At 34.0% G+C, this 21,144-nt stretch overlaps 3 protein-coding genes across 4 annotated transcripts in view; 2 read left to right on the top strand and 1 right to left on the bottom strand.

Moving 5' to 3' along the window:
* LOC113516106 (monocyte to macrophage differentiation factor) overlaps window positions 1-8,586 on the top strand; it is a 28,346-nt gene extending 19,760 nt beyond the window's left edge. The window contains exon 4 of the mRNA XM_026900475.3: window positions 2,696-8,586. Coding sequence (XP_026756276.1) covers window positions 2,696-2,884 — 189 coding nt within the window. The 3' untranslated portion in view covers window positions 2,885-8,586. The remainder of the gene's footprint in view (window positions 1-2,695) is intronic.
* LOC113516118 (arginine--tRNA ligase, cytoplasmic) lies at window positions 8,565-11,027 on the bottom strand. Its single transcript, XM_026900490.3, has one exon. It carries the CDS (start codon window positions 10,851-10,853, stop codon window positions 8,799-8,801), a length of 2,055 nt encoding a protein of 684 aa, XP_026756291.2. The 5' UTR covers window positions 10,854-11,027; the 3' UTR covers window positions 8,565-8,798.
* Window positions 11,028-12,300: 1,273 nt separating this feature from the next.
* Window positions 12,301-21,120, top strand: LOC113516187 (protein KATNIP homolog). 2 transcript variants are annotated; one of them, XM_052899196.1, is made up of 15 exons: window positions 12,301-12,619; window positions 12,823-12,912; window positions 13,138-13,238; window positions 13,560-13,742; window positions 14,048-14,169; window positions 14,423-14,605; window positions 14,716-14,853; window positions 14,931-15,195; window positions 15,424-15,651; window positions 16,078-16,282; window positions 17,319-17,521; window positions 18,240-18,396; window positions 19,364-19,457; window positions 19,545-19,663; window positions 20,073-21,120. In XM_052899196.1, the coding sequence occupies exons 1-15, from the start codon at window positions 12,543-12,545 to the stop codon at window positions 20,179-20,181; spliced, it is 2,274 nt and encodes a 757-aa protein (XP_052755156.1). In that variant the 5' UTR covers window positions 12,301-12,542; the 3' UTR covers window positions 20,182-21,120. The 2 variants fall into 2 exon arrangements, with proteins under 2 accessions (XP_052755156.1, XP_052755155.1); XM_052899195.1 differs by having other exon boundaries at window positions 13,874-14,169.
* The last annotated feature ends 24 nt before the right edge of the window (window positions 21,121-21,144 follow it).

Raw genomic sequence — 21,144 nt, 5'->3', positions numbered from 1 at the left:
ATGATAAGTGAGAATGAAAAGGCAGATCAATTAGTCCTTCGTGATTAATACACCTGGAATTCAGCACGATGGTTTCCAAGGGGGGACATGGAGGTTGACAGGGCTAGCAATGGGACTGGTAGCCCGCATTGCTAACAACCCCCCCCCCCTCCAACCCTATTGGTCCCATATTAGGTAATTTAGTGATTATTGAAGCTGCCGCTTTAGTCTGTTTACCGAAAACTATATTTGTTATTTTATAAAATGTACCTACTTGTAGACACACGTTACGAGTTTTTAATTACAATATTTATATATACCTGCTATATGTCTACGAATCATCTCGTCGTTCATTGTCCTTTCTTATTATTAAATCGCCGTTTTTGCCCAAAAAGCGTACATATAAAAGAATATTGTATTACTTAGTATCATGTTTAGCATTACGAGCGTATCATTTATTCGGCGGACTATTTATTTGTTTTGAGAGTAAAAATAATATTGTATATTCTATACAAGAGAATAAAAAAGAATTCTCAATTTAAGTTGCTTGTTTAACCGTTTCTTTTTTTTTTCTTTAGTTTTTTAGACGCAGTTTAGCATTTTTTTTTTAATTATAAAACCGTAGTAAATGTAAAGGCAGACAAATAAATGGACTTCCCACATTTCATTACTTTCCATAATTTATATCATCAATTTGCAAAAGAAGTCCCAGTCGCAATTCGCCGATGTATTTCTCCAATAATTAGATGGCCAATAGCAGTCCCAATGGTTTCAAGACACGCAACTGAAGGCGCGTTAAAGTACCTATATATCGAAGGATTTATATGTACATACAACCATAGATAAAATAATGACCAGCTATTTCTCACGGCTTTACCTGTGTCAATCAGTATTTAAAACATCATATATGCTAATTTAGATGTCATGAGAGGTGACTAAGGGAACTTAGTGGTCGTGGAATGGCAACGTTCCTTTTAAAACATCACCAAAGTCAATTTGCGGTTGCCAATCGACCTGCCAAGCGTGGCAACTGTTAGCAAAACCCCCCTATTCCCTAGGGGGAAGCCTATGTTCAGCAGTGGACAGTTAACGGGTGGTATGATTTATGATAATAGTAGTATATATTATTTATATTTCATTAACGATATAAAATATATAACTAGTGATAATTAATAATCTGAATACATTTTTAGTTTGAGCACGTTTGGTAGACGTGATTTTTCCCTTAGTGCGTTACGTCACGTTATATGTTTTCTTACATATTTTTTTTTATCTTAAAATCAGAAATGTGTAAAGTGGATGAGATTTAACCCTTAAATACCTGAAGTTTCAAATTTGATACCGGGGTTTGCATTGTTTCATTGGTAAATAAATGTAAATATTTTGATTACCGTAATGCCTAAAGTATCAAAAATGATACCAAATGTATTTTTCAAAAGAAATATATAAAAATATTGTTTTGATTTTTTTACTATTTTTCCCCATTAGTAAACACAGTAAAGGGTACACTTATATATTATATTTTTTAATTTAATTTAAAAAATCAGGCTTTTAAGGGTTAAGCATTTGTTACTCCTCTGCCAGTTCCATAGTGGATCATAAGTCTATCTACCACCTATTTCTTACTGAACTGTACTGTTGAGTTCAGAAGTACAGCACGTTTAAATCAGGAATGGCAATCCATGAAATGTATTCTATAATGACCGTTATTTTCTCAATGTCTATTGGCGACTACTGCCGTCAGCTCATTCAATATTTTAAATAATAGAGAAAATCTACATATTTCTACATGGCTCTTAATAATTAGTCTTAACAGCAGTCTAGCTTTTGAAAAAGGCTACCTAACATAATTTTTTTATTAGAAATTGTGAAATCGAGCGAAATAATTACTTGATTAAAATAAAGAAAGAAATGCTATCAAATTAATTCGTTCGGACATAAATTTTATTTTTAGTTCGATACTTTGCATTAAGGTCTCATTCACATTAAATCCATTAAAGTTGACAATAAGAGAGATAATGATACATCTCTAGAAATGAAAATAGTGACCAATAAATTTGACCATTCATTGTCCTGTATTAAAAATAACCGAGTTTTGCAACCACTTTTTTAGATTTGCTCCCTGAATAAATTTGCTGAATATTCCCGCTGAGCTAGAACTCATTTGTGTGGCTGCACTCCATACTTACATTCTGTTATGGTTTTATTTATGTCATATGAAATGAAATGAATTTATTTTGCTAGAATGTAGGTAATTTTAGATGATAGAGGTTTATATTTCCCGTGTACATTCTGCCTCTATGTCGGCGTGCAAATTTTATCAATATAAGAAATTTATATATATATTCTAAATTATATTTCTTCTCCTTTGTCATACAATATATTATTATTATTTATTACAGTAAACGGAAAATAAAAGCCTGTACAATAGTTGTCGAAATTAATAAAATATTTTAACAAACTGTGATATTAATTAGTGCATAAGAACAGAAGCATCAATGGTATCTCTAGTGTAGGTTATGAAGTGCATTTGTTTTTTTAGCGAAATATTCATTAATGGTATAAAACCCATTACATAACAGCCAATCCTTAATCTTACGTTTAAACACTGTATGAGCTGTTACTTCTCTAATGTAATTTGTTAGATGGTTGTAAACTTAAATAGCCATCTGTTTTGCAGCAATCAAATAAAGGGTGATCTGTCTATCGTTTCCAGCACCAGTTCCCAGCCATGAGCGACCTGATCACAGGCGGGGTGCTGTACCTCATCGGCGTGTTCTTCTTCAAGTCAGACGGCCGCATACCGTTCGCCCACGCCATATGGCACGTATTCGTCGCGCTCGCAGCCACCGTTCACTACCTAGCCATACTCCGCCACTTGTTCCCCGAACTAAAATCGCAATGAAGACTGCCCGATTATCCTATTGAATCTCGATTATTTGAGCTCTCTAACTATTTTTGTATCCTAACTCGACCACAAGGCCACAGTAGAGCGACAACGGGACGATTGTCCGCTACTCGTGACAATTTATGCCTTTGTAAATTCGTTTTCTGTGGCTTTGCCCCCCAGTCGAGTACCTACTCCAACTAGATAGAGAGATGGTTGTATATTTATTTATAGATTTAAAGACTTGAGCTTTTGTCAGTATATTCCATGCTGTGCAATTGAACATTTTACTGGACGCACATAATGTAAATATCAAGTCTGATTACTCATTGGCAATTATTTACAAAATACTCCACAGCGTAACGTTGTAAAGATCTGATATTTATAGAATTTAAATATAATGAAATTATTATTTAATTTTATTTGAAGCAGGAAAATGTGCAATTAATCTTAATGGAAACCTGACGAGAACATTAACAATTATAAATCTAATTAAAATATCATTAAGAGAGTTCATACTGCACGATTGGCAACGTCTATGTTCAAATAATAAAAAAAATATTCCTCAATAATAATTTTGAAATATTGTTATATCAACGAAAAATTAAATATTTTTAAAACGATCACGATAAAAAAATATTAAATAAAAAACTGATACTAAAAAAAAGTTTTATTCAAAAATAAAATGTTAAAAGTTATAAATTATTACTGATATCGTGTAGTTATGTATATTTTGTTATTTGATAATGTATTAAGGCAATAGAATGCCACTGTTTTCATAATATGTAATATTAAAATTAAATTACTTTTAAAAATTGCTAATACAGACGTTGCCACATATTCGTATGTACGCTCTTAATTTGACAGTGGAGTCGATTCTGAGTTGCCTCACCTAATTTATCTCAAACATTTTCATTTGATAGATCGAAAGTATTTATGATACGGATCTATGACAATTGAACCTAAATTGGTTCTAAATAAATTCTGTTATAAATTTAATATATACTTACAATGTTGCTGTAATATCAAACTGCAATTGTGGTTTTAGAGATAGAGATAAGGAATGGCGCTTCAGAATTGACCCCAGCCTTCAGTGACGATAGGATACCACTTTTAACCATTAATAACTTAAATGCGAGGGGCGTGATGTTTTCGTGGACGGCAAGTGACCGCGTCCAGCCAAATATCTAATAAATGTTTGAATTGTGTGTATATTTTGTAAGATATTGTTGAAACTTATTGTATTGTTGTAGTGTACGTAGTCGTATCTCAGAATCTCGAGACCAAACCAACCATTTTTAGAGTACCTATATAAAATATTGGGGTTTTTAGAAAAGTTTATAACTGTAACTATACTTATACGAATCCAGTTTTTTCAGCGAGATCTTTTATACACCTCAATGTGAATTTTTTCCTTAGATTAGTTGGTTATACATTTTAGCGTAGCTAGTACAATGTATCGTCTCGTGTTAATCTAAGACAACATGTTTTCTAAACATCTACAATAGTTCACACGTTCTAGGTCGAGCCGTTCATTCATTATTACGTTATCCACTAGACTTATTTATTCCTAATTAGGTTTTTAAGAATTGCTCAATTGTTCCTGTGCTGACTAGATAATTTTGCTAGACTTCCAAAACCTACCTTCACATCGCTAATATAGAATATCTGTTTTAATTGGCAATTTCGGATATGACAATTAATATAAACTAATTTAGCTCCGACAGCGTCTACGTAAAGAGGATCTTAATAAATCGGAATAAAAAGTAGTTTCATTCCTTCTACTTTTTAAATACTACGTCTATACTAAATTCAATGACAATTGATTTAATCCTTAAGATGCAAAGAAATAACAAACACTGGCATTTTATGACTTTAAAAACAATAAAACATAATACAAGCTCTATTCGTTTGTTCGATGCCGTTTGTTGGGTGTCGTTGGAAACAATGGTGACTGTGTAAAAAGGAGGTCACCACAACAATTCCAATAGTTATATATACAGATAATTCTAATGATGCGTTGCCCTTTAATCTTTCGTAACGGGCGCGACCTTGTGGCAGCTATCGCTTAGTCTCAATGCTCATTGACGACTCATTGTGTATTTTTGTTTATTCGTATAATTATTAACATTAAATGTATGTTTACTTCTACATTAACTACTTTAATCATTATGATTGGATTTACAAAATAGTCAGTTTTACCTTTTTTTACATTTTTTTCTTAATAGATAATTAAAATATTACTGGCTAAATCTTTTTGCATAAGTCGATCTCGAAATTAAACCTGTTTACAGTGATTTGGAAACTGCCATTAAAAAGATATTCTATTTAAGCTTCATTTACCTATACATTGTTAAATTTTATATTCCTTACTTAAGAAGTTATTAACGAAGAATATGAAAAATACAATAACTCTATATGTTAATCGAATGTTTAATTCCCAGTTCTGGCGTGCATTAGGCGATTTTTTTTTTTACAATAATATCGGCAGTTTTTAACAATTTCTAGTCATTTATTTGCTACAAACACTTAGTGTGTATACAGAGATATTACATTTGATGTTTCGACATGGATTAAAACTAAACTTGGTTTGAAAAGAGTGAGTTCTCTTTTTAAACTAAGATTTAAGAATAATTTACATTAATATTTCCTGATTTCGATTCGGTATACCTATTTAAGTTAAACTTATATATCTAATTGGAAATTACGATATACATGTTGGTAATGAGATGTTGATATTTCGAAATATATTCCATCTGTATACACACTACGAGATCTGTAATTGAAAGTAATGTACCTATTCTAATTATAATCTGCAATGTTATATAAATGATTTTTAATAAATAATATTAAGTTGTTATTCTGGTTGATATGTGAATTCATTATGTAAAACTGGTTAGTCAAGGATACCACAGGGTAATTTGGTATAATGCATTGTAAGTGCACAAAACACGAGTCGTTATGATTTTACCGTTTTGGTAATATGTAGTTATTTTTTTTTTTATATATAAATATATATAATATATTATCTGAAATTGTCTATAAATTATTTTAAAAATTGAAACAAATTTTATTTTTATCACTAGATGGCATTGGGTTTATATACTGTAATTAAAATATAGGGAAATTTTACCTTCCTAAGATTAGATATTTTATAACTATCTCTAAATGTCTTAAAGAGTGCAAAGTATTTATAAGTGTAGGAAAGGGTAGAATGTTATACGAGTTTTTATTTACCATCCAAGCATGATTGGGGTCCTCTGTCAATAATTTACGTTTTAAATCACCAAGTGTTAACAATGTTAGCGATTTCTATAGTAAATTTTAGAATGTGTGTATAGAAATTATTTTTAAACTGAATTGATAGTAATCGGTACAATCCATATACCCACCGACATTTGCATAATCATCTTTTCTCTTACAGAACTAAATTCTTTACTAAATCAATATTAACTGTATTCCAAAATCTAAAGAACATGTGGGCATACCTATTAAAAATATTACTTTTTTTAATGTTCTTATAAATCAACTTTTTCATATATCTCTCTTTTCATTTAAGAATTTCCTCTTGTCGGTGCAACTAATTCATGCGTACATACATAAAAATATTTTTTATGAATCTCAAATTGTAATCAAATTGTAATGAACACTGTTAGGAATAATTTTCTTAATAGATAAGTATTTAAAACAAACATAATTGTTAATCTACTCTTCTAAAGACTATTCTGTTATAAAGTAATTACATAAGAATAAATTTATTCTTATGGAAATAAAAAAAAAAATATAACGAAATAGCTTTTTACTAATTCCTAAAATCAAACTATATCCATTTGAATTCAAACTAGTAAATTACAAGCGCGTACATTGATTATTAACAATGTGTATTATAAAGTAATACATTAATACTACTGGCGAAGACAATTGTATATTTAATTAAGTAATTTGTGTCATTGCGAATTTAAGACCAATATTGAGGCTGATTTTAAAATTGCATTCTCTAAACCTGTACTAAAATTCACTAATTTAATAAAATAACATGTGTCCCAGGTGATCCCAGACTATTATGGTTCAAAATTATGACCTCTGCCCATGATTCACCTGGGTCATTATATTTTTTTTTCTGCTGTATATCGTGAACCTAAATTGGTACTAGATCAAACAAATAACTCAGAGAACCGACAACCTATGGAAAGAAAGTTTTCAAGCGACTAGGCTTGCCCGTATCTACGGAGGTAGATACGGGCAGACAAATTTCGTTCGACTCGAGTAGGCAAACTTTGTTTATAAAACAAGCGTCTAACGCCAGTCAAATATACTACTACTAGATTAAGAGACAACCCAAATGTATCGCAAAATCACTATTTACTTTGTAATTAAAAATATATTAAGAATTTTATTACCTTTGGTGCACATGTATATTCGTCTTTCCATGTATTTGATGAATGATATTTTGAAATTGGCTCCAATATATCATAGATCCTGTATTGATCATAGTAATTAGTAAAGACAACCTTTATTTATGAATACTACAAAAAAATATATACTCCATTAAGTGATAGTCCTCCATAATGGAAACTTGGTATAATTCTCATACTAACAATATTTTTATTAATAGAAATGTGATAATATACTTTTTGTCACCAAGTGTATGAAATTATTAGAATTACTTTCACCGCAGGTGTCTTCATATTTATTAATTTCCTTATCTCAGATGCAAATTAAACTTGATCGTCACTACTTAAGAGAACTACGTATTAATACGGAAGTCTGTACGGCTAAATCTGTCAATTTTTAATGTTATTTGTCTGACTCTATTGTTATTCAAATAGTGCTCTTATAGTGAATTCAATCTATTATATAATACTTTTATATTACGGAAATCTTGATGATAGAGGTACCTGTACTTGTAATACGAGTATCGCACTCATTGTAAAACTCCCAAAGTAAATTCTGAAGTCAAAATAATTAGTAGTTGCAGAATTTTTCGTGGACTTGGGTTATACGAGAGCATTTTTAAAATTAACATGAAATATTGAAGTGTTAGTTTTTAAAAAAATACAGACAATGAAGAAATTGCCAGATTTGGTATAAACAGTCTTAAAAGTTTTTGTCAGTATTTATAAAAAAAAAGATGAAAAAGGTATTTACCTAGTAGTTCACTGTCCCGAATCAAAGATACTTTGGTGGTCGTGAGTTCGATTTCTACAGACACCAAAACCTATGTGACATTTTAAATTATGAGCAACTATCCGGTAATGGTAAACACCGTTAACAAATCTAAACTAGCGCCTGTAGTTTCACCCCTGTTAACACACATTCACAAACATGTTAATTTACTATGCAGCTTTAACTACACCTTCTCTTTTGGAATCACGGTATGTATTTGTTCTCATGTAAAAGTATAAAAGAACTAACTTCTTGAAAGTAATAATAAATTAACGTTGATATTTAATATTCTGTGATTTTTGTTATAACCATTATCGGAAATGTAATCTGAAAGTAATGTTAAATTGTTGTCTGTATGGTGTTTCATGTATCGTAATGTGTATTGTTGTAGATTATAAGGTATAAAATACATTCGTTTATGTAAAAAATATGGCCAGTGATTTATCTAAATGATTTCCATAATAGTGTTGTTTCTTGAATGTTACTTTTGAATATGGACCCTGGTATAGTTTTGTAGAGGTTTTTGGGAACTCAATAAAAAAATTTACAAATTATATTATGAATTTTATTTATGGTTATAATAAGTTTAGAAAAATGATAAATCCATAAGAAATGATCAAGAAAATTGTGTTTGATATCTCTGTATATTAAAGTTCTGAACATAGACAATGAAAAAATCAAATATCCTGCATTATAAATCATAATAAAACTAAATATTATAATAAATTCAAAAGTAGTTAGTAGCAAACTTTATAATAAATAGAAACTACATCCTAGATACTGTTTTGATACCTAAAATATCTAAACTTTTTTCCATAATTCTAGCAGTTACTTCACAGAGCATCAATCTCTCATATATAATTTTAACAATTTTCCCTTCTTTATCTTTTTCTACACAATAACACTTGTCATAAAATTCAGTGAAAGTTGATGATATTTCATATAAATATTCACATAAACTGTGCATATATAAATCATTTGATACTTTCAGAATCACTTCGGGAAATCTTAATAAAACCTTGGCTAATTTCCATTCAGAGTCATGAGATAATTTGAATCCAGATTTCTGAACTTCAACTAATAGCTGGTCAATTGAGATTTGGGCAGTTCTAGCAATTGATCTGATGCGTGTAAGAGCATATAATAAATACACAGCTGTATTTCCTTTATCATCTAACATCTTGTCAAAAGAAAACACATAATCATTTACCCTGTTATGTGATAAATCTGCATATTTGATACAACCATATGCAACAGCTTCTTGAGCTTGTTTCAATTCCTCCGGTGTTAACACTTTATCACGACCTTTCTCAATCAATTTATCAAGGGCCCTTTTTAACCCTTCATCAAGCAAATCAATAAGTTTTATAGTATCACCAGACCTGGTTTTAAATTTTTTCTTATCTTCACCAAGCACAACACCAAATCCCACATGTTCTACCTTCTGTCCACTTTTCAAAATGCCAGCTCGTCTTGCACATGCTTCAATAATCACAAAATGTGTATACTGTCCAGCATCTGTGACATAGATGAACCTATCTCCTCTTTCTTCCTCTACTCTTTGTTTTATAGTAGCCATATCTGATGTATCATAGGTATAACCACCATCTGATTTCACTATAGTCAAAGGTATACCATCATGTTTTACAGGATCACCCCACATTATTAATCTCCCTTCATCATCTTCAAGATAACCACCATCTTTAAGCTCTTTCACAACGGTGTTCATCCTACTGTGGTAGAATGATTCACCTCTGTCTATAATTTTTATATCTAACCTGTCATAAATCTTCTGAAACTCTTGACGTGAAACTTCACAGATCAATTTCCAAGCTGTAATATAATCTGCATGTCCCGACTGTAAATTAACTACACAAGCATAAGCCCTTTTTTTAAATTCTTCATCTTCATCAAACCGTTTTTTTGACTCTTTATAAAATGCTTGCAGATCCGATATTGGAGGAGAGTGAGTCTTAAAATTTGGAAACTTGTCTTGCAAATGTGCAATCAACATTCCAAATTGGGTACCCCAATCTCCTAAGTGATTTATTCGAAGGACATCTTGGTTTAAGAACTCAAGGACTCGACAAATACTGTCTCCAATAATTGTGGACCTTAAGTGACCTACATGCATTTCTTTAGCAATGTTTGGAGAGGAGAAATCAACAATAATTCGTTCTCTTTTTAGTGGTGGTGGCTTTACACCAAATCTGAGGATACAATTTAGAACATGTTCAGCAAACTCTTTATTTAGGTAGATATTTAGAAAACCAGCTCCAGCCACTTCTATCCTTTCAATGAGAGGTGATGTAGGAGTTTTATTCAAAATGTTATTGGCTACTTCCCTAGGGTTAGTTTTAATATTGTTTGCTTTTAACAACTGTGATATAGCCATAGCAGAATTACATTGGTAATCTCCAAACTTAGGATTATTCCCAGACAATGTAATAACGATAGGAGGATCAATCAGATTAGGATATGCAGAAGTTATAGCTACTTCAAATATATTTTTCAATTCATCCAGAATGCAAACATTACCTTCTACAGAACTAATGTCTGTAATAAGCGTAGGCCGTTTCCTAACCTCTCTTTTAGTAGGTTCCCTACTAACGCCGGAACTTTCAGCTTTAATTGCATTCTCCAGAATAGCTAAACGATGTTTCAATTTCTCATTGTCTGTGAGTAATTTTTCCAATTGTGGATCACCTGTGTAACTGAGATCTCCTTCAGAAATCCTCTGCAATTCATCTTCAATAGCTTTCACTTCTCTCTCTGCCCTGGTGGTTCTCTGTTCTAATTTATTTTGGTCCAAATCTAACATAATAGTGTATAATTAACTTGCAGAAGGGATTTATTTATATGTAAATAGAAGCTTCGATGAATTATTTTAACTGTTAAATAAATAATTTTCGTCAATATTGTAATATTTTTAGGTTATTGAACCGAGCACACGTCTCTTGTTGTTAATGACAAAATTGACATTGACAAACAAGTGACATTGAGAGACAACGATCGTAGTGTCTGGTAATTGTCATTTGCAAATTTAAAGGTACATACATAAAATATATATATAATACAGACGGTATATATACATAGATTTTTTTGATGGGTGAAAATAGAATGGTAACCCCGCCTGCGCTAATGGGATACGCTGGCGGAACACCAGTGAAGGTGATCGATGAGAATAAAAACAGGCCAGTTAGCCCATCATGGCGAATTCATCAGGAATTAACCATGATATAAATAATATATAATTATAGTTTCCAGGGGGAACCACGAAGAGGTCGACCTGATTGGGTATATTGCTAGCAATGGGATTTTTAGTCTCCATCACTAACGATCCCTTTCCCCCCAATATACATAGATTGAGAACAACGATTTTTAATAGCAATAATATCGAGGCGTAGGAGGATAGTTTTAGATATAGTCTCTCAAATTTGTAGAAGACAGGATAGGATACCACCACTTCGTAGCAATTTTGCCGCACAAGTAAATGCTGCGACAACACATTCCTTTTTATTCTATTGAAAAAAAAAAGTCCCCATTACTAACAATCCCTCCCCCTCCAGTCATACGCCAATAACGAAAAGTGAACAATCCCGATGTTGACATTGACCTATATTTTCATCAAATTAGTCAATCGCGACAAATATAACTAGGGCTCTGTTAGGACTATATTATGAACGATATAAATATGTTGCAGTAATAGAGACCGAAAGTCCCATTGCTAGCAATATACCTAACCAGGTCGACCTCCACGCGGTTCCCCTAGAAAACTATCATGGTTAATTTCTGATGAATTCATCTGGCCTGTTATATAGAATATAATAATATAGAATATTAACCAAATAGTGTGGCGACTTACAAACTTAACATTTTCAATGGTTGCTGGTTTAATTTACGCACAATGCAAATATTTGTATTCATTAGTAGGCATATATGTCTATTATGTTCTATTGATGTGGGTGTTTTTATTGCAACATTGCAAATTTTTTATTTGCAGTCACTTAATAAGTCTAATACTCACGGTGCATACACTGAGATGCCCTGCATAGTTTGCGACTAGATGGCGCTGTTAAGTGTAATATGTCTAAAGGTATTTCTCTTTTTTAAATACAGCTCCCCTTATTCCTTACATATATTTACATTATTTAAAATACCACTCTAGCTGCATTACAAGATAAATCTAGCTCTTTCAAGATAACGCAATCGCTTTTTCATTGATCATTTAAAAATAAGTTACTATAGCAACCAAGGTCAAACAAACAGCGGCAAAGCCAAAAATATGTTTCAAAAGTGCAAGTGTGAATGAGAAATAATTTTTATTAGGTTTTTAATTAAACTGTTTTATAACATTCTGTAAAGTAACAAAACATTTTCCAAAATATATACCTAAGTACCTGTTAAAGTATTTCAATTGTGCGTGTTACCATGAAGTTATTATTAGCCATAAAGAAATTAGAATATTTATAGCAGATGAAGATCGTATTGGCCTTCTAATGGCTCAAGGATGGCACAGCAACAAAATGGGTTCGAATACACGAATACGGACAGGGAAATACCATTTTGGTTGGAAGACATTACCCAGTGAGTACCTACAATTTTCTCAATTTCCTATAATCGGAACGCCATGAATGATTAATGATTTGGTATGTTAGGGTGTTAGCACAATGCACTCAATAACTTCCGCCAAGGCTCACATTAGCTATTCAATAGCGCCAACGGTCCAAGGCCACTAACCCTAAATTTTATTTATTTTGCATACTACGCACTAAGTCATTTCATTTCAGGGAGATGAAAGAAACGCACATAAGTAACGACTCCACAAATTTCGAAGAACCTAACATAAAATTGAGCAGTCTAAAATTGGATAACCACAGGTAATTTTTTTTTTTTATGTAAATTCATTTACCAATTTATGTGTCTGTAGTTAGGATTTTTTTTTTAGATTAATAAAATCTTAAACAATATTTAATGATAATATAAAATCTCAGTTTCACCAACATGCTTTAATTTCTTGAAATATAATACATACTAAATTTTTTCGTTTCGTTTCATAATTCGTTCGTTTCGTTCAATAACTACCTACTTACCTATCTGTTTAGATTAACCCGAAGGACATCGCTGGATGCCACTATAGATATGATAATGAAACCACAGTTGCAAACATTAGCTCTATCAGCGGGAACCATTCGAAATAATAAAGGTTCGTACTTTTAAAAAAATCAATGTAAGGCTTTGGTTAGTTGGCGATACCTTCACTTCAATTAATAATCGCTGTTAAGCTAAATAGGTGTCCAATGTTGTGAGAAATAAAAAAACATAAATCTAGGGGCACATAGAACTTAGATGCAGAGCAAAGCCAATTCAGAAAAATTAGTTTCTTTAATTTGTCCAAACCAAATTGAATCTTTTGACCTCATTTACACAAAGCTACGTACTTACCCACTGCACCACGGAGGTGGCCATATATCATTCATACTTAAAATCTCAGAATTTATAAGAATTCAATTCTTATTGTGCATAGGTTACACAATACAAAATGGACGACGGAAGTATCTAAGAAGTAACAAGCTAGACTGGGGCGATTCCTCAGACTGCAGCTCGAATGACTTTATGTCCGACTTGCTACCTCATTACGTGACACCAAGGCACAGAAGATCTAATAATGTTATTGACGAAGACTTTCACGACGTTATTTTAGGTTCAAGTAAGTATAATGAAGAATATAATCATTGTAAATGGTCCTTCGAGCCGGATTAAATTTACTAGTTTTTTATTACAAATTTATTAATTGGTATTCCATATAATTAATTAAGTACGTGGTCATATTTTATTCAGGATATCAGGAAAGTAATAAATTGCGGAAGAAATCCACTTCTAAGGATCAAAATAACTTGAGCAGAAAATCTTCGGTAAAAAATACTACTAAGAAGCCAGCATCGTTGAGTTCAGTATCTACCAAGAATACCACGAGTATAAAAGAGAGATCAAAAAATGAGTTTGTTATTCCAGAGCTACCTGAAGGCAGACTGCTGGAAATAAAAATTTTCTCCAATTGGGGAGACAAATATTTAGTTGGTCTGAATGGTATAGAGATATTTGACTCCGATGGGAATGAAGTTTTAATCGAAAAGGTGAATGGTGTTTATTTATTAATTATTTACGTTCCTAGACTACTAGCAAATAAATCTAACGATAGATACTTTATCGCTACCGCGTATATGAGATATATCAAAATAATTACGTCTGGCATCTTTTTTCTTTTCATGTACAAGTCAACAAAACGTACTCACCGATAAGTACGTTTGGCTCTTTTCGAAGAGGCTGGTGTACAAATAGTTTGAAACTAATACGCTTTAGAATTAAAATGTTTATTATTTTCTTTAGGTATGGACAGATTCTGATACAGGAGATCAGTCGAATCATGGCCGCGTGGAGAACATAGCTGATGGCGTAGTACGAACACGCGACGAAAAGCACGCGTGGACCACATCGGCGCCACGAAATTTGCCGATTGTATTAAGTGTACTGCTAGCTAGATGCGCTAGACTTGCTTTGCTAAGGATTTGGGTATGGTTATTTGCTTCAGAAATATCTAAAAAGATCTTTATATTTACCTATAAGAGCTAGCGTCAACTAAACCTAATTGCTTTCATTACATATTTGAAAATATTTTTCAGAATTACAACAAATCTCGCATATATTCAACTCGCGGTGTTCGACTGGTTCAGATGAAATTAGATGACCGAGTTATATTCCATGGTGAAATAGCCAGATCGAGCGGCGAGCTCAAAGGACCTTTACCATCTTTTGGTGATGTTAGTTTGGATACAAATTTGTAAATTACAAATTTTAATATTTAACACACTTGTCTGTATTTATCTATATTTTTCAGACAATACTATTCACCAAAGACTCAAATATTCTTGAATCAGTAATGCAAAACGATAAGAATTTCCAAACTCTCCTAAAAGACAATGAGCCGATGCTAGATTCAAACATTGAACGGCCGCTAACAGCAAATGACAGCAATCATGACCTCAACCCTACAGAACTCTTAGAAGCCCTAAAAGATGAGCAGGAGACGAAGTATGTAGTAAAAAAGGTCAAGCTCACGCTCATGTCTAATTGGGGACAGAGAAATCTCATTGGCTTGACAGGTAATGAAGTATTGTGGGATTGAGTTATAAAACTACAGTACATTCAAGAAACTTACAATTTTAATACATATCATACAAAATATTATCAATTTTGAACCGATTTTGAATCATTGTTGTTCAATACCGGAATTATTGTCAAAATTGGTGTTTCTTTTTTGTAAAAAAAACTACATCTAAAACCTTTTTAGATAACAGTAGTTTGTAACATGACTTATTTTTTGTCCTTAGGAATAGATATCCTTCGGTATAATGAATCGGTAAAACTACACAGAGCTTTCGCATATACTGCACCCATTACAGACGAGCAACCACCGGAGCATGGTCTGATCGAATGCAAGAATTTATTTAACGGTAGAAATATTACTACAGATTTTGACGATATGTGGTGTACCAATTTGCCAAGTGGTAGATACTGTCATATAGTGATGGAGTTACGAGAGCCAACTGAGATCACCAGTGAGTATCAATTGCCTTTAATAGAGATTAGTACTTGAACTTATAAAAGAGAACCCTTATGAGGTTGGAGTCTTTAATTTGATGAACTATGAAATACTTACTCTTATCTGTAGGCTGAGTTACTTGCATACAAAAACAAAACTTAAGAAATACGAATTCAGAAAAATATGGACATATTTTTACAAACTATAATTTACTACTAGTATTATTCATTTTTTTTTTTATCTAATACAGTTTAAATACTATATACACAATGTAGTAATTTATTATCTGCTAAGACTGAATACCAAATATCTGTGTGTACGAGGGACTTTAGTCCAGTACAGTACAGACTTGTACAGTACGGATAAAACATTATGCCAAGAGTTGTCCCTGATCTACATAGACCCCACGAGTGTTTTATACCCAGCGGGTATTTGGTTACAGGTGTCCGTATATGGAACTATAACGCGAACTTGGAGCTGTCCTATATCGGTGGTCGCGAGGCACGGCTGAGCGTGGAGGGGTGGAGTGGACGTACGGTGCTGCTGCGGCGCGCGCCCGGCGACACCTGCTACGACTACGTGCAGCAATTAGACCTTACCGTGACTACTTCACCATCGCACCAGGTTGATCTCGTGCGTGGTGATAGGTCAGTATTACCTTACTTCTTAATTCAAGTTAACTGAAAGGAAAGAGATTGAATGACGGACTTACGGTCCCATTACTTACTATACGAGTATATCCTAATTATTATTAAGTCGATATCTTCAGAATCTACCTGTAAACTATCGTGGTTGATTCCTGGTGAATTCATCACGATGGACCAACTGCATTAATTTCATCCTCACACTGGCATTTTGTGACGTTAAAGGTTTTTTAATGGATGAAAGTGAAATAGTAAATTCCATTACAGCCATTAAAAAACTATTAACATCCCGCTGCCAGGTACGGGACCATGTTATGCGAGAGGCAACAGGTCTGGCAATTTGGAATACTGTTGCTATTTCGAGTTTTCCCTTTGTTGCACTGACATATTATTTTTTTACTAAATTACATGTCAATTTGCTGTTTGGAAGTCTGTACTAATGGCTACAAACTGGCACGCATACAATTCTAATCAAATAGCCAGTTATTCTTTCTTCCCTTAATCACCTTTTACCATATACCATACCATATCAGCCAATAATTATCAACTGCTGAACATAGGCCTTCCCCATAAATGAGAGAGTTTTGTAAGGCAGATTGGCAACCGTAGTTAGGCCTTTGGTCATGTTTTAAAAGGGACGCTGCTGTCCATCCCTCAACCATTTCCTTTAGTCGCTTTTTACGATACCCACGGGAAATTAAAAGGTTGCCCATTCTATGCCGGAACCTACACGACTAATCATCTTTTACGACATTTTTAAGATTAGAAAAAAGGTGACAAGTTATATTCTTGCTTCGTAACCACCAGATAACATGGACAGATCTGCCTTCACTTTGCTTATTTTATATCACCGGGAATGGCATAGACTCTTGTTGAGGCGTCAAATCTAAATTTTACAAGCACTATCACTAAATTGAGAATTACATATTTTATACTTCTTAACATAATATGTATTTGAGTATTGGCATGATTATATATGTAGGTTGGATTTTGGAGTTCAGCAGGCTTGCAAAAAAATAAAGTATTCTTTTACTTACAGATTAGGTGACATGAAAAGTTATGAAAAGTTTCCAATGCATAATGGGTACCTCGCGTATGGCGGTGACCTAGAGATGGATACGCCGACAGGATTCGTGCTACAGATTAGCATATTCTCAACATGGGGCGACCCCTACTATGTGGGGCTTACTGGAGTTGAGCTGTATGATCCCCATGGAAACATCATACCGCTCACGGAAACAAGTGAGTTTACTTTTATGATCCACAATAACACTGTGAATTTAATTCAGAAAAACTAATTATTTATCCTATTAAGGATTTTTTTATGGATGGTAATGGAATGGTAACACCGCCCGCGCTAACGGTATACGCTGGAAGGGCACCAGTAACAGAAGTTAGGTGAGAATAAAAAAGCAGGTCGGTTAGCCCATCGTGATGAATACTCGTGGAATTCGGCATAATGGTTCCCAGGGGGGACTATCGTGGAGGTCGACCTGACAGGGTATATTGCTAACAATGGGACTGGTAGTCCATATTACCAACAATCCCTTCCTACTAAGAATTGAAGCAGATCAACAAAGAGGTTATGTGAAACTGTGTACAAAAGTCGTTTGCTTGGGTACCTCTGTCTCATTCGTGTTTCAACCGTGAAGCAGTTCTGTTTGCATGGCTGTGTTTCGGTTTGAAGGGTGGGATATGGCGTGAATTTACAGGGTACAGAGGAATAATACCTGAGTCCTCAGGAATGGCAACGCATGGGGAATATCATGAGCGAAACAGTATACCCTGTAATGTCCATGGTACTGCTCCTGTCTATAGGCGACGATTACCACTTTCCATCAGGTGGGCCGTCAGCTTGTTTGCCATTTTAAGTTGTATAAAAAAAAATTGAAAGTAGATTTTAGGAAGATGAACTCGCTTCTGATCGGGTGGGCCGTCATAAAAAGTAATATATTTGCAGACGTGTGCGCGCACCCGGCGAGCGTGAACGTGGTGCTGGCTCGAGGCGCGGAGGCGGACGCGCGCACGCCCGACAAGCTGGTGGACGGACACAACGCAAGCGTCGGCGACGCCTCGCACTCCTGGCTCGCGCCCGTGCTGCCGCGCACGCTCAACAGGTACACAACTCTTCATCAGATTTTTATAACGCGAATACTTTAAATTTGGGCACAATGGCGTTACCTTTTTCTGTTTTTTTTTACTGAGTGATAATGGAATGGTAACCCCTACTGCTACTACTAATCAATATAAAAAGGCGGGGTACCAGTGAGGAATGATAGGTGACGATAAAAGCAGGTCTGTTAGTCCATCGTCACGAAATCCAGTAGAATTAACCACGTTAATTTCCAAGGAAAACCGCGTGGCTAGAGGCGTATTGCTCGCAATGAGTCAGTTAGATCCCATTATTAACAGTCCCATTCACTCCACCTTTACCTGTTATGAATAAAGAGTTTATAAGTATTACGCTAGTCACTACTTCTCCTCTAATCCTATATATCTAGGTCCATTCATACAAGTCGTCCTCCACACAGTCTTTTCTCCCCTAGAAACTTTCGTTTTTTTTTAATGGGTGATAATGGAATGGTAACCCCACTCGCGCTATCAGTATACACCGGCGGGGCACCAGTGAAGGATGATAGGTGAAGATGAAGCAGGTCAGTTAGCCCATCGTGACGAATTCAACAAGAATTGTTCACGATGGTTTCCAGGGGGAACCACGTGGAGGTCGATCTAATATATATTGATAGCAATAGGGCTGTTAAACTCCACTGCTAACAATCCCTTCCCCCCTAGAAACTTTCGTTGTTAGTCCCTAGGAAATTCGTCACCATTATGCGGATGCATCCATCGTAATGTATTTACCAGGAATTTTGTGGCGCCAAAGATCGCCGAATCCAAAGGGAGCCAGAAATCATGCATCAACAAAGTGTAGCACAAAATTTTATGTCCATGGCTCTCTTGACTCTCCCAGTTTTTTGAGCATCATCAAACATTTTGAACACTCCAATTGAAGACTCAAGTACTAGTAAGTTCATGTTTAAAAAAAACCGATAATTTGATTTCTAAAAACATTTATTGTTTCAGAGTATTTTTTGTGTTCGATGCGCCAGTGTCGGTATATGGTATGAAAATATGGAACTATGGCAAAACGCCCACGAGAGGTGTTAAGGAATTTGCAGTAAGTGATAATGTAAAAATACATTTTCAATAAAAAGACCTTTTGAACATTTATTTGTGTATTTGTTTTAAAAATAATAAATTTCAGGTATTAATGGATGACCTGCTTATTTATAATGGGAGCCTGGACTGTGCCAAAAATGGTGATATATTATCACCTCAATGGATCTGCTTGCAAAATGTAGATGTCGACAATGTGACACCAAGGTGAGTCGTTTGTACATCATTATCATATCGGCCTTTGACTGTTCCCCGTTGAACATAAACAAGGGAGAGCCCATGAGGGGTTTTGCCAATAGTTGCCACGCTTGGGAGGCGAATTGGCAACTGCAATCAGGCTTTAGAGATGTTTTAATAGAGACGCTGCTGCCTATCCCTCGCTCTCCCTTAGTCGGCTCTTACGACACCCACGGGAATGGACGGGGTGGCCTATTCTATGCCGGCCTATCCTACACACACGGCCATGTTTGTACATGCATAGAAAGAATTAAAGGTCTCTTTGGGGAATGTTTCGATTACATGGATAATATAATTTGATTTCTGGTTAGCACCCCAATATTATATTATGTACCTACTAAAAATAAATCATTCTCTGTTTATTACAATGGTACGGCAGTTCGTCGGACGTGAGCCAGCGCAGCACAACGAGTGGGTCACAATCGCAATTCGTCGATCCGCGTCTGCGGCCCCACACTGGCGTCAACGAACACATGCAGCGCCACTGACACAGCGTGGCTACGTTATGTATACGAGAAATGCCCCAAGAAACGTATTTCATATATAAATAAATACAGTGTTACGTAATAGGTACCTATATTAATTTACAGTTATGAAATATCACATAGGGCTCAAAAATATAATTTTGTCTTAGGAATTTAGAAGTATAAAAATTATGTAAGTAATTAAGACACGTTGAGTCACGCCTGCGTCCTTGACTGAATGTAAATTGATTTAATTTAAACAGTAATTTGTTTCTCGATCTCGAGCCAATAAAAATTGATCAAATACAGACAATAATTTGTTTCTCGTTTTCAAGTGAAGATAAATCAATCAAATACAGTTATTTGTTTTTGCGTTGTCGGGTGAATGTAAATCGATCGAATGCGGGGAATAGTTTGTTTATGTGAATCGTAGAATAAAGTCATATTTGTCTGCATGAAAATTAGTAGGTAATAATGCACTTTATATGGAGGAAACATTATGCATCCACACAGAAATTAAAACAATTCGTAGACTGCTCGCACGCCAAACTAATATAGATGAATTATTTTGATATATTCACATGAGAATTAAATAAATAGAAAAAAAAAAACAGGAAACCTATAAAAATGTTTAGGAAAGAGTTAGAAATTAATTAAAGGAATTATTTGAGTAATAACCGAAGATGTATGCTAGATATCCATCCATTGTTTACGTATGTACAGTCCATAGTCATATAATGTGTTTAGGATCATGTTTAGGTCTACATTTTTAAAACATGTAGGTATATTTTGTTCTGTATATTGGTTAGTAAATACTGTGAAACAATACCTGTAGACATTGTAAGTATATGTATAATTATCTTACAAGTGGACCGTATCAGTGATGTAGCTACTCAAATTGCCCTTGTTAGGTGAACCATGTCCTGTCATGTTTTATACCGGAAATAAACTACGAATTTTATATTTGTTGTTGTTTAATTTCTATAA

This window comes from Galleria mellonella, unplaced genomic scaffold, assembly GCF_026898425.1.
Source record: "Galleria mellonella isolate WM207_F2 unplaced genomic scaffold, CSIRO_AGI_GalMel_v1 utg56, whole genome shotgun sequence".
NCBI classification, from domain to species: Eukaryota; Metazoa; Arthropoda; class Insecta; order Lepidoptera; family Pyralidae; genus Galleria; species Galleria mellonella.
Note: the sequence above shows the minus strand (reverse complement) of the source record. Positions and strands in the feature narration are given on the sequence as shown.